Consider the following 21,754-nt stretch of genomic DNA (forward strand, 5'->3'; position numbering starts at 1 on the left):
CCATCCTTGTCACCACAGCCCCCCCCCCCCTCACAAGCCCCCCCCCCCCCCCCCCCCCAGTTTAGGGTAACTAGCCTCCTGCACATTCTGCCTCAGTAGGGCTTTCTCATCCTGTCCTGTTCTGTGCTACGGCCATCTGTTCTCTTCCCTCTCTTAGCCAACCGCTATCAGCTGTATGATCCACACACACACACACACACACGCACACACGTGCACACACGTGCACACACACACAGACACACAGACAAACACACACACGTGCACACACAAACACACGTGCACACACACACAGACAAACACACACACGTGCACACACACACAGACAAACACACACACGTGCACACACACACACACGTGCACACACACACAGACAAACACACACACGTGCACACAAACACACACAAACACAGACAAACACACACACGTGCACACAAACACAGAGAAACACACACACGTGCACACACACACACACAAACACACACACGTGCATACACACACGTGCACACAAACACAGACAAACACACACACGTGCACACAAACACACACAAACACACACACGTGCACACAAACACAGACAAACACACACACGTGCACACAAACACAGAGAAACACACACACGTGCACACACACACACACAAACACACACACACACAGACAAACACACACACGTGCACACAAACACACACAAACACAGACAAACACACACACGTGCACGCACACACAGACAAACACACACACATGCACGCACACACACACAAACCAATCTCAGGCATACATGCCAGTAGGGGGAAGGCGTGGGGGGGGAGCAGAAAACAGCCGTTTATGGGCCCCTCAGACACAGGACGGGAGAGGAGGAAGAGGAGGAGGAGGAGAGGAGGAGAGCACAGGAGGAGGGGGTGTACCCTTTGGACATTCTGTTTGACCTGTGTGACTTTGCCAGTTTAGTAACACTCTAGACGTCCACATGACGCTACTAAATACCAGATTGTTTGTTTGCATCCTCCAACGTCATCTAACCTTTTCATTCCTCGCACGCGGCACATAGCGGGTTGTTTTGAACTGATTTGCCTTTTCTGTTTGTTTTGTGTACAAGGGAATGCCGGGTGGATTGAACGAAACGTGTTTTGCCTGCATGTTTTCCGTCGACGCTGTTTCACTGCGGTCCTGTACTGCAGATCATAATGATTCCTTTCAGTTTTCCTTCCTCTGTCCCACTGTTTCTTCACCCCTGACCCCAGCCCCCTGACCCCAGCCCCCGACCTTTAGCCCCATATGGAGTAGTCCTGGGTTGCCATGGCCTCCACCCAGCCTCCACTTAGCCTCCACCTGACCAGTTCAGAGAAACGGATCATTACAGATCAGGCAGTGAAAGTTTGCCTTCATTGTGTGTTTGTGTCTGCAGAAGATAGACACAAATAGATTCTTTGCATTTTGTCCTCCTACAAAGGCTCAACAGGCTGTGTTTACTTCAGGGTGTGATGTAGTGTAACAGGATGAAAGTGAGATAGACTGCAGTGATTCATTCTGGAGTCTATGACTCCAGATGCCGCTGTAGGGAGTAACTGTTAGACGTATTGTGAGATGAGATACTCTTGTGAGATATTGAGGTATTGTGAAATATTCAGGATGTTAGTTGTTAAACACAGCAGCTAATCTAAGACAGAAGTACTGTTGTCCATCTGGATTCAGGTAAAATATGGTGAGAGGAGAAGGAAAAGTGGAGAGGAGGAAGGAAGGGTTTAGTTTAGCAAGTGGTCCACAGCTCATGTTGAAGATCTTTAAGAAATCTTTTCTTAAAGAATAAAGACACTTTTTTCTTTTTTTTTTCTTCCAAACTTATGTTTTGTTTTCCATTTTTACACAGCCGTCAGATGGACAGGTATTTTGTTGAATGTTTTCCATATTTTTTAAATGTCTTGCGAAATGTACCCTAGATGCCTATGCAGATGAATTGTAGTAGTGCTCTCAATGATGACTAGCATCATGGTTATATAAAAAAAAGGCTTTTGTTGATTAGGGCTCAGTTTGAGTTTCTGTTCTAGTGATGCTCGTGAATGTGGCCAGCATTGAATCAGGGCTGCTGAGGGTTCAATGCTAAGCAGTGTTTTATTGCTTCGCACATTTGCTGCTTCCGCTCCGGGGACATGTGAGACTGTAACACCACCTGCTTCCTCTTCCTGTTCCTCAGGCCGGGGGCTCGGACGTGGAACGTACCAAGAAGAAGAGACGGGGGGATCGCTACTCGGTGCAGACGTCCCTGATCGTGGCGGCCCTCAAAAAGATGCTCCCCATAGGCCTGAACATGTGCTCCCCTGCCGACCAGGAGCTCATCAACCTGGCCAAGATCAGATACTCCCTGGTAGCCCTCCCTGGTAGCCCTCCCTGGTAGCCCTCCCTGGTAGCCCTCCCTGGTAGCTCTCCCTGGTAGCTCTCCCTGGTAGCTCTCCCTGGTAGCCCTCCCTGGTAGCCCTCCCTGGTAGCCCTCCCTGGTAGCTCTCCCTGGTAGCCCTCCCTGGTAGCTCTCCCTGGTAGCTCTCCCTGGTAGCCCTCCCTGGTAGCCCTCCCTGGTAGCTCTCCCTGGTAGCTCTCCCTGGTAGCCCTCCCTGGTAGCCCTCCCTGGTAGCTCTTCCTGGTAGCCCTCCCTGGTAGCTCTCCCTGGTAGCTCTCCCTGGTAGCCCTCCCTGGTAGCTCTCACTGGTAGCTCTCCCTGGTAGCCCTCCCTGGTAGCTCTCCCTGGTAGCCCTCCCTGGTAGCTCACCCTGGTAGCTCTCCCTGGTAGCTCTCCCTGGTAGCCCTCCCTGGTAGCCCTCCCTGGTAGCTCTCCCTGGTAGCTCTCCCTGGTAGCTCTCCCTGGTAGCCCTCCCTGGTAGCCCTCCCTGGTAGCTCTCCCTGGTAGCTCTTCCTGGTAGCTCTCCCTGGTAGCTCTCCCTGGTAGCTCTCCCTGGTAGCCCTCCCTGGTAGCTCTCCCTGGTAGCTCTCCCTGGTAGCTCTCCCTGGTAGCCCTCCCTGGTAGCCCTCCCTGGTAGCTCTCCCTGGTAGCTCTTCCTGGTAGCTCTCCCTGGTAGCTCTCCCTGGTAGCTCTCCCTGGTAGCTCTCCCTGGTAGCCCTCCCTGGTAGCCCTCCCTGGTAGCCCTCCCTGGTAGCTCTCCCTTGTGGCTCTCCCTGGAAGTACCCCTGGTCGTTTCCCTGGTACTTCTGCGGTAGTTGAGAACCAGAAACAGGATCGTTGCCAAGTAGGTTTCACATACAAGGAATCTGGTTTGGTCTGATGGTTTGTAACGATTCTGCAGTTCTCCATCCACCTCATCTATAGTGACTCGTAGATAAGTACACCTGCTGCTGAGGACAGCAGGTTCCTGCAGCTCCCAGCATGTCCACACTCTGTCTGGGAGGAGTACCAGTGTGTTCTCTCTCTGTCTGGGAGGAGTACCAGTGTGTTTTCTCTTGCAGAGAGACACTGACGAAGAGGTGAGGGAGTTCCTGCAGAACAACCTTCATCTCCAGGGCAAGGTGAGGAGGAGGGGCTTCTGTAGGGGGGAGGGGCTTCTGCAGGGGGGAGGGGCTTCTGCAGGGGGGAGGGGCTTCTGCAGGGGGGAGGGGCTTCTGCAGGGGCTTCTCCTGGTGTTGAAATGGGTTTAAGTTGGCCCCTCCTGGTTTAGTGTCTTGGTTGAAGTATGCCTGCCTGTCTGTCTAACTGTCTACCTGTCTGCCAACCTGTCTGTCGACCTGTCTGTCTACCTGTCTGCCTACCTGTCTGTCTACCTGTCTGCCTACCTGTCTGCCTACCTGTCTGTCTACCTGACTGGCGGTCTGTCAACCTGTCTGTCTACTTGTCTGTCTACCTGTCTGCCTACCTGTCTGTCTGTCTACCTGCCTGGCGGTCTGCGTACCTGTCTGCCTGTCTGTCTGTGTGTGTGCGTGCAGGTGGAGAACCCGTCCATGCGCTGGCAGATGGATCTGTACAAGGTGATGGCAGGGAAGGCGGAGGACGCAGACGCTCCAGAGAAGGTGGTGAAGAGAGTCCAGGAGGTGTCGGCTGTTCTGTATCACATCGAAGTGGTGAGGACAAGCTTCCAGCCTGCCAGGGGGTCCTTCTGACCCGCATGGGGACCATCCCAGTGGCCTCGTCCACTCTGGAACTGTCTAGCTCCTTTCCTGTCTTGTCTCCCGCAGACGGAACACCCCTTCAAGTCCAAGAAGATGGTGTGGCACAAGCTGCTGTCCAAGCAGAGACGCAGAGCTGTGGTGGCCTGCTTCAGGATGACCCCCCTCTACAACCTGCCCAGGTCACAACACAACCACACCTGCACTCACAGAGTCACTGCTCTCTTTACTCTTTCTCTCTCTCTCTCTCTTGCTCTCTCCCTCTCTCTCTCCCTCCCTCTCTCCCTCTCCCTCTCCCTCTCCCTCCCCCCCCCCCCTCTCTCTCTCTCTCTCTCTCTCTCCCTCTCTCTCCCTGCCAACACCCTCATGCTCTTGCCTGTCTCTGTCCCTGTCTTTGTCCCTGTCCTGTCCCGCCCCCCAGGCACCGTGCCTCCAACATGTTCCTGGAAGGGTACAAGCGTAACTGGATCCACACGGAGGGCTACTCCTTCGAGGACAGAATGATCAACGACCTGTCAGTGAGTGGACGACAGCCGGCACGTCCACAAGATGTTTGGTCCTCCTCCCGGACCACACACACTCACATACACCCTCACACACACACCCTCTCTCCCCTGTGTCTGCCAGAAAGCCATGGAGCAGGAGGAAGGTGAGGAAGAGGAGGAGACAGAGACCAAGCCAGACCCTTTGCACCAGCTCATCCTGCACTTCAGCAGGACGGCCCTCACTGAGAAGAGGTGAGAGGTCACACCTGCAGGCGCTGCTCCGGGTACCAGCGCTACGCACGCCTTCTTCAACGCCGTCTTGTCTTCTCTGTGTTACAGTAAACTTGATACAGATCATCTCTATATGGCTTATGCTGATATTATGGCAAAGGTGAGTCGTCAGTGTTTTTATGACACAGTTTGACAAATTGGTTCAAAAGCATTAACGATATGTAAATACGGTCATATTTCAACACTGCGAGTTGTAGTTGAACTGCGAGCTCCTAATGCCATTGCCGTGCTTATCTCCTTCATGCGTGCGTGAGCAGAGTTGTCATAACTGTGAGGAGGACGAAGGGGGTGAGGATGAGGAGGGAGGAGCCGAAGATGAGATGTCCTTTGAGGTGCGACAGTCAGAGCTGGTAAAGGGTAGCCAGGGACTGGGCATCGGGACACACTGGAGCGGTAGCTCACCTCGCATCGAGTGACATCACCACGACATCACCCCCCCCCCCCCCCCCGCCGCCGCCCCCCCCCCCCCCTCGACAACATCTCTACTCCCTACGTCCCTCTGTCTGTTTCCTGTCCCCTCCACTTCCTGTGTTGAGCTTCACTCCTCTGGTTAGTCGACACAGTCAGGGTCAGCTGAGCTCTCAAACCGCACATGACGGGTCATCGCCTAGCAGCGAGATCCTCGCTGAGCATGCATTTTCTACTGGTCATTGAAATGGACGTGATTGACGTGGTAGAATAGGAATCTGTGAGGGTGATTTTAGGGATGTTTTTGTCATATAACGCAATCAGAATATTGGCTTTTCACACTCATTGTGCGGACACTCAAAATTGTGAGGATGTTCTCTTCATAATGACGTCCAACATCAATGATTAAAACATTTTTTTTTGCTCCAAACACTTCTCTTAAAGACAGGACAGTAGACATAGAGAATGAAGGAGGTCGTCATCCTCCTTCCTGTGTCAGGCTTGCTAGCTCCTGTAGATTTCCTTGTGTGAGTCTCTAACCAAACTGATCTTCTCTGTGTCTCACACCGTAACCCATGTGCTTCGGACTGACCTGTGACCCCCCCCTCTCTCTGTTTGTCTGTTATCTATGTTGTCTCTCCCTCACTCTCTCTCTCTCTCTCTCTCTGCACACCCCCCTCACTACGCATAACACCTTCATTTCTACTAGCTGAATGTTGCTAACCAGTGTTCCTGTCTGCACTCACCTACGGTAGCGTATTGACAGACTACAGTGAAAGCCAGTTTCTCTCCTGACACATACAGAACAGTCGGAAACATACTGGAACAGTTTTTTCAGTTACAGTTTGACAGACTTCCCACGACCTTTGACCTGGGCCTTGTTGGCCCCGTCACCCCGACATCCTGCCGAGCACTCTCCCTTCTCACATAGTGGGTAGACCATGGTCAGGCACACAGGGGTGGGGCCTGGGGTGGGGGGTGGGGCCAGGGGTGGGGGGTGGGGACTGGGGTGGGGACTGGGGTGGGGCCATGGGTGGGGGGTGGGGCCAGGGGTGGGGCCTGGGGTGGCGGGGTGGGGCCTTGGGTGGGGGGTGGGGCCTGGGGTGGGGGGTGGGGCCTGGGGTGGGGGGTGGGGCCTGGGGTGGGGGGTTGGGCCTGGGGTGGGGCCTGGGGTGGGGCCTGGGGTGGGGGGTGGGGCCTGGGGTGGGGCCTGGGGTGGGGCCTGGGGTGGGGGGTGGGGCCAGGGGTGGGGGGTGGGGACTGGGGTGGGGACTGGGGTGGGGCCATGGGTGGGGGGTGGGGCCAGGGGTGGGGCCTGGGGTGGCGGGGTGGGGCCTTGGGTGGGGGGTGGGGCCTGGGGTGGGGGGTGGGGCCTGGGGTGGGGGGTGGGGCCTGGGGTGGGGCCTGGGGTGGGGCCTGGGGTGGGGGGTGGGGCCTGGGGTGGGGCCTGGGGTGGGGCCTGGGGTGGGGCCTTGGGTGGGGGGTGGGGGGAGGGGTAGGGGGGTGGGTGGTGGGGTAGGGGGGTGAGGTAAGGGGGTGGGATGCTGAGGATGGAGGAAAACAAGTTTTTTGTTATTTCACTGTACCCTTTGTTTTCACTGCATCTAAGCCGTGTCGGGTCAGTGCATACTGTAAGGATACTTCACGATTCTCCTGTGGTAATGTTCCAATTGAATGCAGTGCTGTGGAAACAAACTGTTCTGCCTGTATATGGCCAGCCAGAAAGGCCTGGCGCATGGCCTGGCTGTGTTAAAACGTTCAGCATGTGGAGACACACCCTGTGTTGGATTCAGAAGAGCTGCAGCTCCTGCTGTGGCAGAAGCAGGCAGGGCAGTCCAGGTTGTTTGCTGTAGTCCAACGTTTGTTCCAGCCAGCAAACGTGAAGAAGTAGAATAACAAGTTCACAACTAAAATTAACCGGGGTGAGAGAATGACTGAGAGAGCCAGGCAGAGAGAGACGAGGAGAGGAGGACGGAAGTCTGCTTGATAGGGTGTCTTTACTCCCAGACAGGACTTACAGAATATAGAAGACAGAAACAATTGAGAAAAGGAAAGTGAGAAACAAGAATATTTGAGGTCAGAAAGCATAGCATTCAGAGAGACTTGAACACATGATGTTGGAAGGTAGGGCTAAGCTGTAGACGTCGACATCAGACACCTGCATGTCCTGTAATAGTTGAGGGAGCAACCAGCTATATCAGACCTGTATATCCTGTAGGTCAGGGCTTCCAGATACACCAGACCTGTATATCCTGTAGGACAGGGCTTCCTGCTACACCAGACCTGTATATCCTGTAGGTCAGGGCTTCCAGCTACACCAGACCTGTATATCCTGTAGGTCAGGGCTTCCAGCTACACCAGACCTGTATATCCTGTAGGTCAGGGCTTCCAGCTACACCAGACCTGTATATCCTGTAGGTCAGGGCTTCCAGCTGCACCAGACCTGTATATCCTGTAGGTCAGGGCTTCCAGCTACATCAGACCTGTATATCCTGTAGGTCAGGGCTTCCAGCTACACCAGAGACCTGAGTGAATGCTGAATGTGTGTGGGGTGGGATTGCTCCCCGAGGGGCTCAGTCACAGCGTGTGTGTCCGTTGCAGGAGAAAGAGATGGAGCGACAGAGGCTCCTGTACCAGCAGTCACGTCTGCACAACCGAGGAGCAGCCGAGATGGTTCTGCAGATGATCAGCGCATGCAAAGGTACGTTCACATCCCCCTTGGCAACGCTCATCCCCCTTGGCAACGCTCATCCCCCCTGGCAACGCTCATCCCCCCTGGCAACGCTCATCCCCCCTGGCAACGCTCATCCCCCCTGGCAACGCTCATCCCCCCAGTACACCTCACAAGGTCAACTGTCCTGTCATGAGGGAACTGTCACTTAAGTGGACTGCTCTCTCTGTCTCTCTCTTTCTCTCTTTCTCTCTCTCTCTCTCTCTCTCTCTCTCTCTCTCTCTCTCTCTCTCTCTCTCTCTCTATCTCTGTCTCTATCTCTCTCTCTCTCTCTCTCTCTCTCTCTCTCTATCTCTGTCTCTGTCTCTGTCTCTGTCTCTATCTCTCTCTATCTCTATCTCTATCTCTATCTCTCTATCTCTGTCTCTGTCTCTATCTCTCTGTCTATATATCTCTCTCTATGTCTCTCTCTATCTATCTCTCTCTCTGTCTCTATCTCTATCTCTCTATCTCTCTGCGATCTAGGAGAGACGGGCTGCATGGTGTCCTCCACCCTCAAGCTGGGCATCTCCATCCTGAACGGGGGCAACTGTGAAGTTCAGCAGGTAGGATGGATGAGGAGGATGGATGAGGAGGATGGATGAGGAGGATGGATCAGGAGGATGGATCAGGAGGATGGGGGGGGGAATCTTGTGCAATGCACCTGAATATACCTTGAACTGTAAATGCACTGAATGTTAAACATGCACTTTAAAACTTTGTTTTAGGTCCAAACTGTCTTTTTAAAACTCTCTCTCTTCCTTTCTAGAAAATGCTTGAGTACTTGAAGGACAAGAAGGATGTTGGTTTCTTCCTGAGTGTGCAGGCGTTGATGCAGACCTGCGGGTAAACGTCACCTCTCCAACTCTCTGTCTTCTTCGGTGCAGAAGCAATCCGAGACAGATAAACCCAGCATTCCTCCAGCACAGGCTAAACCTGTAAGCGACGGCTCGTTCTGTGTTCTCAGGGTCCTGGACCTGAATGCGTTTGAGAGACAGAACAAGGCAGAGGGCCTGGGCATGGTGTCAGAAGAGGGCACTAGTGAGTTACTGAGGCTGTGTGTGCCCTGGCAGTGTTCACCTCCTCACAGCCACACAACAGAACACACAACCTGGGTCTACAGCCTGGTCTCAAGGCCTGTCGGTTGAAGTATTTGACACAGTGTATTTTTGTATTTTATCACCGTAATTACACATTTAACTATTTAATGCATACCTTGTAGTTGTGCATTGAAAAGTTATGTTTAGATCTAACTGTTTCATCCTGTGTTCATCTCTAACTTGTCAGTTCTAGTAGTTACTTTGATTTGAGTTTGAGTTTTCAAACGACTCTTTTAATTAAATGTTCATGTTAGTTTTAGAATGTATCAACTTGACATTCATTAATTCAGTGGAATGTTGTTAATCCTCGCTCCCACCTCCTGTCTACCACTGTTCGCAATTCACATCCCCTCTCTCTCCCTGCCTGCCTTCATCCCTCCCTCCCTCCTCCCTCGCCTCTCCTCCCCCCTGATCCTCAGACATGAAGCTAGAACGGGGTAAAGAATACCTCTGTCTCTATGTCTCTCTCCCGTCTTCCTCCAGCTCCTTCTGTCTCTGTCCCTTCACCTCCTATAACTCTGTGATGCTCCTGGGCTGTGTGGAGCCTTTCCTGGAGTTTGATACTAGACACAACATCCCCCACCGTGTTTTCATTCTTCTCTGCGTAAAGATGAAGGCAAACATCTTTACATCCGTTTTCACACCGTTGTTTGGTGGTGAAACAGGCTGCAAACTGCTCCTGAGCGCCTAACCTCTAGTGTAGGTCTAGGTATCTACTGTAACTCCAACATCCGGATCTGCAGGCCTCGCTAACAGCAGTGCTAGCACAGAGCTAACAGCAGTGCTAGCACAGTGCTAACAGCAGTGCTAGCACAGTGCTAACAGCAGTGCTAGCACAGTGCTAAGAGCAGTGCTAGCACAGAGCTAACAGCAGTGCTAGCACAGTGCTAACAGCAGTGCTAGCACAGTGCTAAGAGCAGTGCTAGCACAGAGCTAACAGCAGTGCTAGGACAGTGCTAACAGCAGTGCTAGCACAGTGCTAACAGCAGTGCTAGCACAGTGCTAACAGCAGTGCTAGCACAGAGCTAACAGCAGTGCTAGCACAGTGCTAACAGCAGTGACACGGTGGTCGCCACATCAGCATTACTTAAGCATGTGACCGATGAGGCGACTGTTTGAATCTTCCGTTCAAATGCTACGTCGTTTCAACCAGGATGAATGACCCTCTTTCAGACCCTCCTAATGGCTGTGTCTTTGTGACTGTGTGTGTGTCTATGTCTTTGTGATTGTGTGTGTCTCTGTTTATGGGAAGACTTAGGTCAGCATCTCTCCTTCTTATATATCTGTGCAGTACAATAGTCCGTCCTCTTTCTCTATATTTGTGTCTGTGGACGTGCGAATATTTGTGTTATTTGCTATTGATGGAAAGTGTGTGTTTTTTGGTTCTGTATGTAGATGAAGTCATTTGAATGTTAGAACTTTTATCTGCTGTGGTGTTTTCGCATGAGCTTGCTGGTGGATGGGCTTTGTGCACCTGCCAGACTGCCAGCACTGTGGGCGTCCAGTCAGAGGACATCCCCAGTTCTCCTGACCCCTGACCTCCCCAGTCCTCCAGCTCTCTGACCCCTGACCTCCCACAGTCCTCCAGCTCTCTGACCCCTGACCTCCCACAGTCCTCCAGCTCTCTGACCCCTGACCTCCCCAGTCCTCCAGCTCTCTGACCCCTGACCTCCCACAGTCCTCCAGCTCTCTGACCCCTGACCTCCCACAGTCCTCCAGCTCTCTGACCCCTGACCTCCCCAGTCCTCCAGCTCCCTGACCCCTGACCCCCCAAGTCCGCCAGCTCCAGCTCCCGACCCCTGACCTCCCCAGTCCTCCAGCTCTCTGACCCCTGACCTCCCCAGTCCTCCAGCTCTCTGACCCCTGACCTCCCCAGTCCTCCAGCTCTCTAACCCCTGACCTCCCCAGTCCTCCAGCTCTCTGACCCCTGACCTCCCCAGTCCTCCAGCTCTCTGACCCTGCCTCATCTCCCCAGGCGAGAAGGTCATGGCCGATGATGAGTTCACCTGCGACGTCTTCCGCTTCCTGCAGCTGCTCTGCGAGGGCCACAACAACGGTGACAATCACGCCATCATTTACTTTCTTTTTCTCCCTTTTTCTTCTATAAAATGTCCGGATTTTGTATATGTACATACCAATTGAAAACTTTAATACATATAAGTATGTTAGTAAGTACACTTGGTGTGATTGTGATCAAACTGTCCTGAGGGAACGTTTCTGTGTGCGTCAGACTTCCAGAACTACCTTCGGACTCAGACTGGCAGCACCACCACCATCAACATCATCATCTGCACCGTGGACTACCTGCTGCGGCTGCAGGTCTGCAGACTCTCAGCTTCTTACTTAGCCTGTTCATATCCCTGTCAGTCATCTCACCCTTCTCCCTCATTACCTCACCCTTTCTCTGTTTCTTTTACTCTCTTTCTCTCTATTCTCCTCTTTCTCTCTCTCCCTCTCTCTCTCCCTCCCTCTCTCTCTCCCTCGCTCTCTCTCCTCTCTCCTTCTCTCTCCAGGAGTCCATCAGTGACTTCTACTGGTACTACTCTGGGAAGGAGATCATTGACGAGCCAGGCAAGAAGAACTTCTCGAAGGCCATGATTGTGGCCAAGCAGGTCTTCAACAGCCTGACGGAGTACATCCAGGTAAGAACTAGCTCAAACGTTCAGTTCTGTCCTTCACAGCCTAGAAATGTGCACTTGACTCATTTCTGTGTGTGTGTTTGTGTGTGACCCCTCCCTTCCAGGGTCCATGCACAGGAAACCAGCAGTCCCTGGCCCACAGCAGGCTGTGGGATGCGGTGGTGGGATTCCTTCACGTGTTCGCCCACATGATGATGAAGCTGGCCCAGGTAGGCCCTCCTCCACCCTACACATCCTGCACCCTACACATCCTGCACCCTACACATCCTGCACCCTACACATCCTGCACCCTACACATCCTGCACCCTACACATCCTGCACCCTACACATCCTGCACCCTACACATCCTGCACCCTACACATCCTGCACCCTACACATCCTGCACCCTACACATCCTGCACCCTACACATCCTGCACCCTACACATCCTGCACCCTACACATCCTGCACCCTACACATCCTGCACCCTACACATCCTGCACCCTACACATCCTGCACCCTACACATACTGCACCCTACACATCCTGCACCCTACACATCCTGCATCCTACACATCCTGCACCCCACACATACTGCACCTATTCATAGGGCAGCTTCTACGACACATACTGATACATGTAGTCTCAATGTGCATGAGGAGTTACAATCAGTCAACACACTCTCATACGGATCAATATCAGTACAGGACAGTATACTGTTAGTCTACTTTGCTTGCTGTGCACAAAATACACTATCTGATTGCAACTGCAGTTCGTGGTATAGACTATTTTGTGCACTTGTCGGTAGAGGATTGTGGTTTCACATATCTTAGTGATTTGTGCTACCAATGCAGGGGTGCAAATTAGCTATGAACTTACACGTGCCTGCCAACTATGCATTTAACAAACAACGTTCAAGCCAAAAGCTTGAATTATTTTGTTGCATTGTTTGATAAAGTCTGGTCTGAAGATGTTGGCCGTGGACTAGTTTGTAGAGACTGAATCTGGAATGGTGAACTAAAGATTTATTGTGGTGTTTAAAACCCCCGTCACATTACACGACGTCCTCTCCTGCTGCCTCGCACACGTGCACACTCGTAGATGTTCCTTCACTCTACCTGTCACACTCATTCACACACCTGGTGGCCTGCACACACACACACACACACACACACACACGCCACTGAACACTGACATTCATGTGATACTCATACAAAAAGGTTTCAATAGTATATTTGAGCTTTCTCTGTGCTGTCGTACTGTGAATAAAGACAAATAATGATGCAATGCAAGAGCTGAGGGTAACAGACCCATCTTTAGTGATAAACTCTGGCCAAACGTAACTTTGCAAGTGTTATGTAAAATTGAACAGCTCTCTGCAATGCAGCACTGTTATCAAGTTTGACTTCTGTTGACGAATCTAATGAGATATTGATCATTTAAACTTCTTTCACATGGTGTATGCAGGGTAAAGTATGTATTCATTTTATTTATCTATTGTCGTGATTGAGTTTGTTTCCTTCTTCCACCCCTCTGTTAGTCTGATCCTCCCCTGCATCTGAAAACGCTTTCACTCGCATGTTTGGTCTTTTTCAAACCCATCCTGTTGGATGATCATGATACGATATGGCACACCACAAAACACTTTTTAAAACATACATTTTAAGTGAATAAAACGAGGAGTCTCCAATTCTGTTCCTGGAGAGCTTCCTGCCTGTTGGTGTTTGGTCCAACCACACTTATTTGACCGGATTCAAACCGAGTTACCTGATCAACCAGTTCATTATTATATTCAGGTGTGCTGGATTAGCGTCGGACTGAAAACCCACAGGCAAGTAGCTTGCAGTCCTCTGGCCTAGACTAGAACATTACATTTCACAGTATTTAACAGTATGGACTGCAAAGGCTGCAGCAACCAATCAGGAGCTGTTGCTCTGGGCCAGGTCAAAGGTCAGGTGATGATGAAACGACCTGGGAGAAGGGACAGTCCTTTAACCTCCTCGTGGAGTAATCCCTAAATCTGCACACAGCTGAGGGGTTCGAGTGATGGTGCATTTTGGCTTGATTAATTTAACGCCTAACCTCGTTTTGTGTGTTGTGTTGTGGTGTTGGCATGTTTTAACTTCAAACTTGCATGTGATTTTTAACCATCTGGTGTTCCGCTTAAAATATGTGTAGCTGTTCTTCTAAATAAAACACCTGTCAGCAATACGTCACAAACTGAAATTGTACATAAAAAAATGTAAATGACTGATCCTCTCAAGTCAAACTTTTATACTTTGTCCTTTGAATTTTCTGCCGTCACCCACATTTATTTTGTCGTAAAACAAATGGTTGACCTGGTTGACCTATCATGAGATATGAGCATGTATTATGCTGAAATGCAAGCCCTGGATCACTGTGGTAAAGGTAAGATAAATACCCTGCCTCCTGGTCTACAGTAGGACATCCGATCGTATTCATACAGTAAAGTAACAAACCAATTTGAAAACGCAGACAGGGTTAATAACGTCTAAACTGAGCGCGTGCGAGTGGTTGGCGTCTCATGACGAAGTCATTCCGATGTGTTCCGTTCTTTGTTTTGCGTCGCAGGACTCGAGCCAGATAGGTCTGCTGAAGGAGCTGCTAGACCTGCAGAAGGACATGGTGGTGATGCTGCTGTCTCTGCTGGAGGGTAAGCTGTCTGCCTGGCGGAGCTGTCAGGCCAAATAGTGTCCTAGGGGAAGGGAAATGTCCCTGTACTTACTGTGAGTCGCTCTGGATAAGAGCGTCTGCTAAATGACTAAATGTAAATGTTACTCTGGTTTCTGTCTCGTCCAGGTAACGTGGTTAACGGCACCATCGCCAGGCAGATGGTGGACATGCTGGTGGAGTCCTCCAGCAATGTGGAGATGATCCTCAAGTTCTTCGACATGTTCCTCAAGCTGAAGGACATCGTGGCGTCGGACGCCTTTCGCGACTACGTCACGGACCCTCGAGGCCTCATCTCCAAGAAGGACTTCCAGAAGGCCATGGACAGCCAGAAGCAGTACTCCCCCTCGGAGATCCAGTTCCTGCTCTCCTGCTCTGAGGCCGACGAGAACGACATGATCAACTACGAGGAGTTCGCCAGCCGCTTCCAGGAGCCGGCGAAGGACATTGGCTTCAACATCGCCGTGCTGCTCACCAACCTGTCCGAGCACGTTCCTCACGACACGAGGCTGCAAAACTTCCTGGGGCAGGCGGAGAGCGTGCTAAACTACTTCCGGCCATTCCTGGGTCGCATCGAGATCATGGGAGCGAGCAGGAAGATCGAGCGGATCTACTTTGAGATCAGCGAGGTCAACCGCAGGCAGTGGGAGATGCCGCAGGTCCGAGAGTCCAAGCGGCAGTTCATCTTCGACGTGGTCAACGAAGGGGGAGAGAGCGAGAAGATGGAGCTGTTTGTCAACTTCTGCGAGGACACCATCTTTGAGATGAACATCGCTTCGCAGATCTCGGAGCAGGAGGAGGAGGAGAAGGGGGGGGACGACGAGGAGGGAGCAGAGGGAGGAGGCGAGGCCGGGGCGGGTGCCGGGGCGGGGGCCGGCGGGGGCGGAGGGGACGAGGAGGGGAACGGAGAGGAGGTCCAGCCAGAGTCCAACTCGGCCTTCGCCGAATTCATCAACAGCTTGCTGAACTTCCTGAGCATCTTCACCTTCCGGAACCTGCGCAGGCAGTACCGCAGGGTGCGTAAGATGACGGTGAAGGAGATGGTGGTGGGACTGGTCACCTTCTTCTGGACCATCCTGGTGGGGATCGTGCTGTTCGTCTTCAGCGTGTGCAAGGGCTTCTTCCTCCTCCTCTGGCAGACCCTGTTTGGGGGGGGCCTGGTAGAGGGGGCCAAGAACATGACGGTGACGGAGATCCTGGCCAGCATGCCGGACCCCACGCAGGACGAGGTCCACGGGGACCTCCCCGGGGAGGCGGGGGCGGGGGAGGAGCAGGAGGCAGGGGGCGTGGCTGACCCGGGAGACGCCGGAGGGGGCGAGGAGGAGGAGGAAGACAACCAGGACAAGGAGGGGAGGACGCCGGGGATAGATGCCCCTGGTGGTCTGGGAGACATGGGGGTGGAGGCTGTTGTGGAGCCCCCCACTCCGGAGGGAACGCCCCTGACCAAGAGGAAGCAGGTAGGGCAGGACGCAGCATATCACTGGCTCCTGGGTGTCATTAAGGGTGTCACACTGGATCGGGGTGTCGTAACAACACTGCTTCATGTGTCGTCTGCTTGCAGCAGCCGGAGGTGGAGCCTGGCCAGACAGCAGACCCTCCCCCCGCCGTGGAGGAGCCCCCCCCAGAACCAGAGAAGGCAGAGTGGGTCTCCCCCCTGTCTCCTCCCCCCTGTCTCTCTCCCCCTGTCTCTCTCCCCCCTGTCTCTCTCCCCCCTGTCTCTCTCCCCCCCCTGTCTCTCCCCCCCTGTCTCTCTCCCCCCTGTCTCTCTCCCCCCTGTCTCTCTCTCCCCCTGTCTCTCTCCCCCCTGTCTCTCTCCCCCCCCTGTCTCTCTCCCCCTGTCTCTCTCCCCCCCTGTCTCTCCCCCCTCCTGTCTCTCTCCACCCTGTCTCCCCCCCCCCGTCTCTCCCCCCTGTCTCTCCCCCCGTGTCTCTCTCCACCCTGTCTCTCCCCCCCCTGTCTCTCCCCCCCTGTCTCTCTCCCCCCTGTCTCTCTCTCCTCTCTCCCCACCTTCCCTTCCTCCTCCCCGCACACCTGGACACCCACAGCTGCTGGAGCTAAGCCTGTTGAAGAGATCACGCTGGAGCACGCAAACACCATTGCTAACTCTGTGTTTTCATTTCCAGTGTTGAAAACGGAGAGAAGGCGGAGAAAGAAGCCGAGAGCAAAGAAGAAGAGATGCCCGAGGAACCAAAGAAAACGAAGGCCAAAACCAAAGCAGAGAAGAAAGGAACCAAAGAAGGAGGATTCGAGCTCTGGAACGAGTTGGACATCCAAAGGAACAAATTCATGGTGAGACAGAAGGCCGATCCTTCCTGTAAACGGTCGTCATGGTTGCACGTATGTGCTACAGGATTGTCTCTTAAGAGAGTCACAGTCTTTCTGTCTCCCTTTCAGAATTACCTCTCCAGAAACTTCTACAACCTGCGTTTCCTGGCTTTATTCATTGCCTTCGCCCTCAACTTCATCCTGCTGTTCTACAAGGTCAGAGACGTCTCAATTTCACTGCTTTCTACTTCTAGTTCTCAGTTTAAAACAAGCCGACTTTGTTGCTTTTACTAGCTGGTGTCCGTCTTGTGTTGATGTTGTCCGTGGTTTGTCTGCAGGTGTCTGACAGCCCTCTGGGGGACGAGGAGGAAGGCTCCGGAGTGTTCGAAGGCTCCGGAGTGTTCGAAGGCTCCGGAGTGTTCGAAGGCTCCGGAGTGTTCGAGGGCTCCGGAGTGTTCGAAGGCTCTGGCGAAGAGGCAGATGGGTCCGGGATGGAGGAAGGAGGAGAGGATGAGGATGATGAAGACAGTCCTGTCTATTTCTTCTTGGAAGAGAGCACAGGCTACATGCAACCCACACTGTCCTTCCTGGCTGTGCTGCACACCACCATCGCTTTCATCTGCATCATAGGATACAACTGTCTCAAGGTGGGTTCAGCACGCCGGCCCGGTGTGGAGCGTGGCGCTGGTTCTGTCGTGGAAAGAGCAGGGGCGGATCCAGGGTTCCCCCGGGGTGGCAGTAGGTAGATGTAGGAGGGCATGGGGGCATGGAGAGATGCTTTGACCCGATGTTAATGATTTTATTGAATGAAATGTACTATAATGTAAAGGATTATGTATTTTATCTTGGGGGAAATTGAGTTGGCAAGTTTTTTTTTGCCCACCCTTTGGGTCCGGAAGTGGTGAGGATAGAAAGAAAACAAGCTTTCAGAGAGATGACGAGAGATCTTCCAGCCGCGAGGGGTCTTCACGACGTCTGTCGTCTGTCCCCCCCAGATCCCATTGGTCATTTTCAAGAGGGAGAAGGAGCTGGCCAGGAAGCTGGAGTTTGATGGTCTGTACATCACCGAGCAGCCCGAGGACGATGACATCAAGGGCCAGTGGGACCGTCTGGTCCTCAACACACCGTAAGCCCCTCCCACGCCATCACATCAGACACGCCTCCTGTCCCCCCTTAAGCCCCTCCCATACCATCACATCAGACACGCCTCCTGTCCACCCTGTAAGCCCCTCCCACGCCATCACATCAGACACGCCTCCTGTCCACCCTGTAAGCCCCTCCCACGCCATCACATCAGACACGCCTCCTGTCCACCCCATCCGTGTTCCCCCCCGACCAACTGCCACCTTACCGTCCCTCTCCCTCCCCCTCCTCCACAGGTCCTTCCCAAACAACTACTGGGACAAGTTTGTGAAGCGAAAGGTGAGCTGGTTTTGGTGCGTGCTCGGTCGGCTGGTCTGCCAGGTGTTTGTGTGCGGTGGTGAGAGGGTTGGTGTGTGTGTGCCCAGGTCCTGGATAAGTACGGAGATATTTACGGGCGTGAGAGGATAGCAGAGCTGCTGGGAGTGGACCTTGCATCTCTGGACGTCAGCGAGCAGCATGAGAAGAAACAGGAGGAGCCAGACAGCTCCATGTTCTCCTGGTACCACTACGCTTCTATATATTTTATTTTTTTAATTGTTTTATTTTTAAATTGTTTGATTCTTAGAATTAGTTAAACTATTGTACCTTTTACTTAATTTAGGATCCGTCTAGTTTATTGTTTGAACCTTCCTGCCACAGTAAATTCCGTGTTTGTGTAACATACATGGCAAATAAACCGAATTCTGATTCCTCCACTGGGAACCAGGACATCCCTCTAACATCCTACTGAACAACAGATAATGATTAAAATATTCTTCTCATTATATACAGGATTGTATTTCGTTAACATATAAATCCTTTTTGCCTATTTCAGGCTTACCACCGTTGACCTCAAGTACCAGATATGGAAATTCGGCGTTGTGTTTACAGATAACGTAAGATGAGAAACGACAAAAACAAGTATTTTTCTCACGTCATTCCAACGAGTTATCGTAAACAAGTATGTCAGGCTCAGTCGCAAACTCTAAAAACACTATCCTGCTTGCAGACGTTCCTGTATCTCTGCTGGTACACCATCATGTCTCTCCTCGGACATTACAACAACTTCTTCTACGCCTGCCACTTGGTGGACATCGCCATGAGTGTCCAGACCCTCAGGACCATCCTCTCCTCTGTCACCCACAACGGGAAGCAGGTTCGCCCCCCAAAACAGCCTCCACGACACTGTGTCTGACGCCCCCCTCCCAGTCTCCTCACGGCCTGACCCAGACCAGGTCCCCGGAGGAAGCCAGGCCTTCCTGCTTCTGATGCCTCGTGTGTTTTCTCCTTCCAGCTGATGATGACGGTGGGTCTCCTGGCCGTGGTGGTCTACCTCTACACCGTGATCGCCTTCAACTTCTTCCGCAAGTTCTACAACAAGAGCGAGGACGAGGACGAGCCGGACATGAAGTGTGACGACATGATGACGGTGAGTTAGTCAGCGCTGTCCGCCCTGGTACCCACTGGATGGGTACGGCTCTGTCGTCTTCTCTGGGTTTTACCCTCTCTGCTCCTTCTGGTGTGTGAGAAAGCATGTGTTCTGACCTCTGCCCTCTCTCTCTCTCTCTCTCCAGTGCTACCTCTTCCACATGTACGTGGGCGTGCGAGCGGGGGGGGGCATCGGGGACGAGATCGAGGACCCGGCGGGGGATGAGTATGAGCTTTACCGCGTCGTCTTCGACATCACCTTCTTCTTCTTCGTCATCGTCATCCTCCTGGCCATCATCCAGGGTAGGAGGAGCTCCAACGCAGCCCGCAGGAACTAAACACATCTTCATTTGTAAACCCTTTCTTTATTTTAGAAGTTTAGAGTTTGAAGTTTTGTTTTTTATAATTCTGAAAAAAGTTCAGATGTTTTCTGAAATAGGTTTTGAAAAAAGATTTTGAAAGGTTGAAAAAATAAATTTGAAAACTTTTTGAAAAACAGTTTCACTACTTCAACTTTTAACAGTCTTTTTAAACATGAGTATCTCTCCTTCTACTTGAGTGTAGTTTTACCATCCCTGCCCCCAAACCAACCTACCCCCTCAAGGGTCCTGAAAAGGCTTCTTCCCTGATGTTTAGGTCTGATCATCGATGCCTTTGGAGAGCTGAGAGACCAGCAAGAGCAGGTCAAGGAAGACATGGAGGTATGTGGTCTCTCTGTTTGCGCTTGTTTACTTTATTGGCCTCAGTTGTTTACGTTGTCATCACTGACCCCCCCCGTCTGACCTGCGATTGTTGTGTAGACGAAATGCTTCATCTGTGGGATCGGCAGCGACTACTTTGACACGACGCCTCACGGCTTTGAGACGCACACCCTGGAGGAACACAACCTGGCCAACTACATGTGAGTGTTCCCCTCTGGGCGAGGACACGCGTGTGTGTGTCTCCGTGTGTGTGTCTCCGTGTGTATGTGTCTCCGTGCGTGTGTGTGTCACTTGGCGTGAGTTCACCTCGAGAGATCAAACTCCATCTCTCTCCTGCAGGTTCTTCCTGATGTACCTCATCAACAAGGACGAGACGGAACACACCGGCCAGGTGAGCACCCCCTGCTGGTGGCTGCTGGTAGTGCTGCTGTGACATAGCCTCCACCTCTCCGTGTTTCTCAAACCCCTCTCTCCCCTCCCCCCCTTCTTCCCTCCCCTCCCCCCTCCACCTCTACGTGTTTCTCAAACCCCTCTCTTCCCTCCTCCCCCCCCTTCTTCCCTCCCCTCCCCCCCCCCCATCTCCTCTCCAGGAGTCGTACGTGTGGAAGATGTACCAGGAGAGATCGTGGGACTTCTTCCCAGCCGGAGACTGTTTCAGGAAGCAGTACGAGGATCTGTTGGGATAACCAGGAAGCTGCCAGGGTCCTTCTACACCAACGGGCTCCTGGAGAGAGACCTGTCTGGAGGTTTTTAGCTCCAACCACACTTATTTGACCTGATTCAAACACTCGTTTGAATGACTACCACCTGATCATCCGGCTTATAATTGTGTGGTAGATTAATGTTGGGAGTGAACCTACAGGCAAGTAGCTCTCCAAGAACAGGGTTGGAGACCCCCTGTTCTAGAACGTCGGCTGGAGGGGTTTCGGAAGGGGTCAGGAAGGTGGCCTTGGTTACAGTGTTGGTCAGTCATGGGTCTCTGTTCTGATGAATGACAGCGTTTATAGGCGAGAGGAGGGTCCACTCTAGTTTCAAGGATTCTGATGTTTTATTACAATGAATGTGTGACTGTGAGGCTCTGTACTGTGTAAAATGGAGGTGGTGGATTACTGTGAGGTCAACGTTGACAAAACATAAGATTCATGAGATTGTGTAGCCAAGCAACCACATCAACTGGAGAGTTAAGCACATTGGAATGTCAGTAATCTGGACTGAAACGACATGCTGTTTTTCATCATGAATTTTGAGTTCCATGCTGCACTTGGAAACATTTGCTCCCGGCCAGTTTGACGCAAACTGTGTCCCGAATGCTGTTCCTCTGTCGATGCTGTTCCTTTGTCGAACAAGCTTCATGTCAGCAGAGGGAAGTGACATCGTGACGAAAGAAGGAAGTGACATCATGTCAACAGAAGGAAGTGACATCATGTCAGTCTGATTCTGGGACTGGCTCTTTCTTCTCATGGTACCTCATGAGCATCACGGATCTGACTGGTTGAATTTTTGTTAAATATATTTCTAATTTATTGTTGCAATATGTTGGAGTGGATTACAGTAATTCCAGATTACAGTAATAACATAACCAACCCTGATAGATATTATAGGTACTGTTGATTATGTTTTTTGATTCAGAAGTTTGCCGTTAATGAATTAGGATATTTGTTTTGATCTTTGTATTTTCGAGCATGAGACTGGTTGAAGCAAGTCACAGTGAAAACTGACAGCACTGGATGTGTACAAAAAATACCTCAAAGTTTCATCTTCAATCTTGAAATTGTCCAGATGTAAAGTGTCAATAATAGAATAAAAGTACGAAAGCATCTTCCCAGTCCGACG

At 52.1% G+C, this 21,754-nt stretch overlaps 1 protein-coding gene across 5 annotated transcripts in view; it reads left to right on the plus strand.

The window, feature by feature from the left end:
- Window positions 1-21,749, plus strand: part of ryr1a (ryanodine receptor 1a (skeletal)) — a 55,300-nt gene extending 33,551 nt beyond the window's left edge. For 2 of the 5 annotated variants that reach the window (XM_084698461.1, XM_084698462.1), the window contains 33 exons: window positions 2,189-2,359; window positions 3,451-3,510; window positions 3,925-4,059; window positions 4,174-4,286; window positions 4,526-4,622; window positions 4,732-4,841; window positions 4,929-4,980; window positions 5,138-5,230; window positions 7,890-7,989; window positions 8,485-8,564; window positions 8,768-8,844; window positions 8,966-9,039; window positions 11,074-11,154; window positions 11,329-11,417; window positions 11,612-11,740; window positions 11,842-11,946; window positions 14,307-14,388; window positions 14,535-15,862; window positions 15,967-16,046; window positions 16,529-16,694; window positions 16,800-16,886; window positions 17,009-17,317; window positions 17,666-17,796; window positions 18,050-18,092; window positions 18,179-18,312; window positions 18,628-18,688; window positions 18,802-18,948; window positions 19,087-19,221; window positions 19,367-19,523; window positions 19,857-19,921; window positions 20,021-20,121; window positions 20,261-20,312; window positions 20,512-21,749. In XM_084698461.1, the coding sequence (XP_084554587.1) occupies window positions 2,189-2,359; window positions 3,451-3,510; window positions 3,925-4,059; window positions 4,174-4,286; window positions 4,526-4,622; window positions 4,732-4,841; window positions 4,929-4,980; window positions 5,138-5,230; window positions 7,890-7,989; window positions 8,485-8,564; window positions 8,768-8,844; window positions 8,966-9,039; window positions 11,074-11,154; window positions 11,329-11,417; window positions 11,612-11,740; window positions 11,842-11,946; window positions 14,307-14,388; window positions 14,535-15,862; window positions 15,967-16,046; window positions 16,529-16,694; window positions 16,800-16,886; window positions 17,009-17,317; window positions 17,666-17,796; window positions 18,050-18,092; window positions 18,179-18,312; window positions 18,628-18,688; window positions 18,802-18,948; window positions 19,087-19,221; window positions 19,367-19,523; window positions 19,857-19,921; window positions 20,021-20,121; window positions 20,261-20,312; window positions 20,512-20,607 (4,740 nt within the window). In that variant the 3' untranslated portion in view covers window positions 20,608-21,749. Of the gene's footprint in view, window positions 1-1,864; window positions 1,880-2,188; window positions 2,360-3,450; window positions 3,511-3,924; window positions 4,060-4,173; window positions 4,287-4,525; window positions 4,623-4,731; window positions 4,842-4,928; window positions 4,981-5,137; window positions 5,231-7,889; window positions 7,990-8,484; window positions 8,565-8,767; window positions 8,845-8,965; window positions 9,040-11,073; window positions 11,155-11,328; window positions 11,418-11,611; window positions 11,741-11,841; window positions 11,947-14,306; window positions 14,389-14,534; window positions 15,863-15,966; window positions 16,047-16,528; window positions 16,695-16,799; window positions 16,887-17,008; window positions 17,318-17,665; window positions 17,797-18,049; window positions 18,093-18,178; window positions 18,313-18,627; window positions 18,689-18,801; window positions 18,949-19,086; window positions 19,222-19,366; window positions 19,524-19,856; window positions 19,922-20,020; window positions 20,122-20,260; window positions 20,313-20,511 lie in introns of all 5 variants that reach the window. The other 3 variants (XM_084698463.1, XM_084698464.1, XM_084698465.1) reach the window with 2 other exon arrangements.
- The last annotated feature ends 5 nt before the right edge of the window (window positions 21,750-21,754 follow it).

The sequence above is a fragment of the Hypomesus nipponensis genome, chromosome 5 (genome assembly GCF_054491055.1).
Source record: "Hypomesus nipponensis isolate SF chromosome 5, ASM5449105v1, whole genome shotgun sequence".
Classification (NCBI taxonomy): Eukaryota; Metazoa; Chordata; class Actinopteri; order Osmeriformes; family Osmeridae; genus Hypomesus; species Hypomesus nipponensis.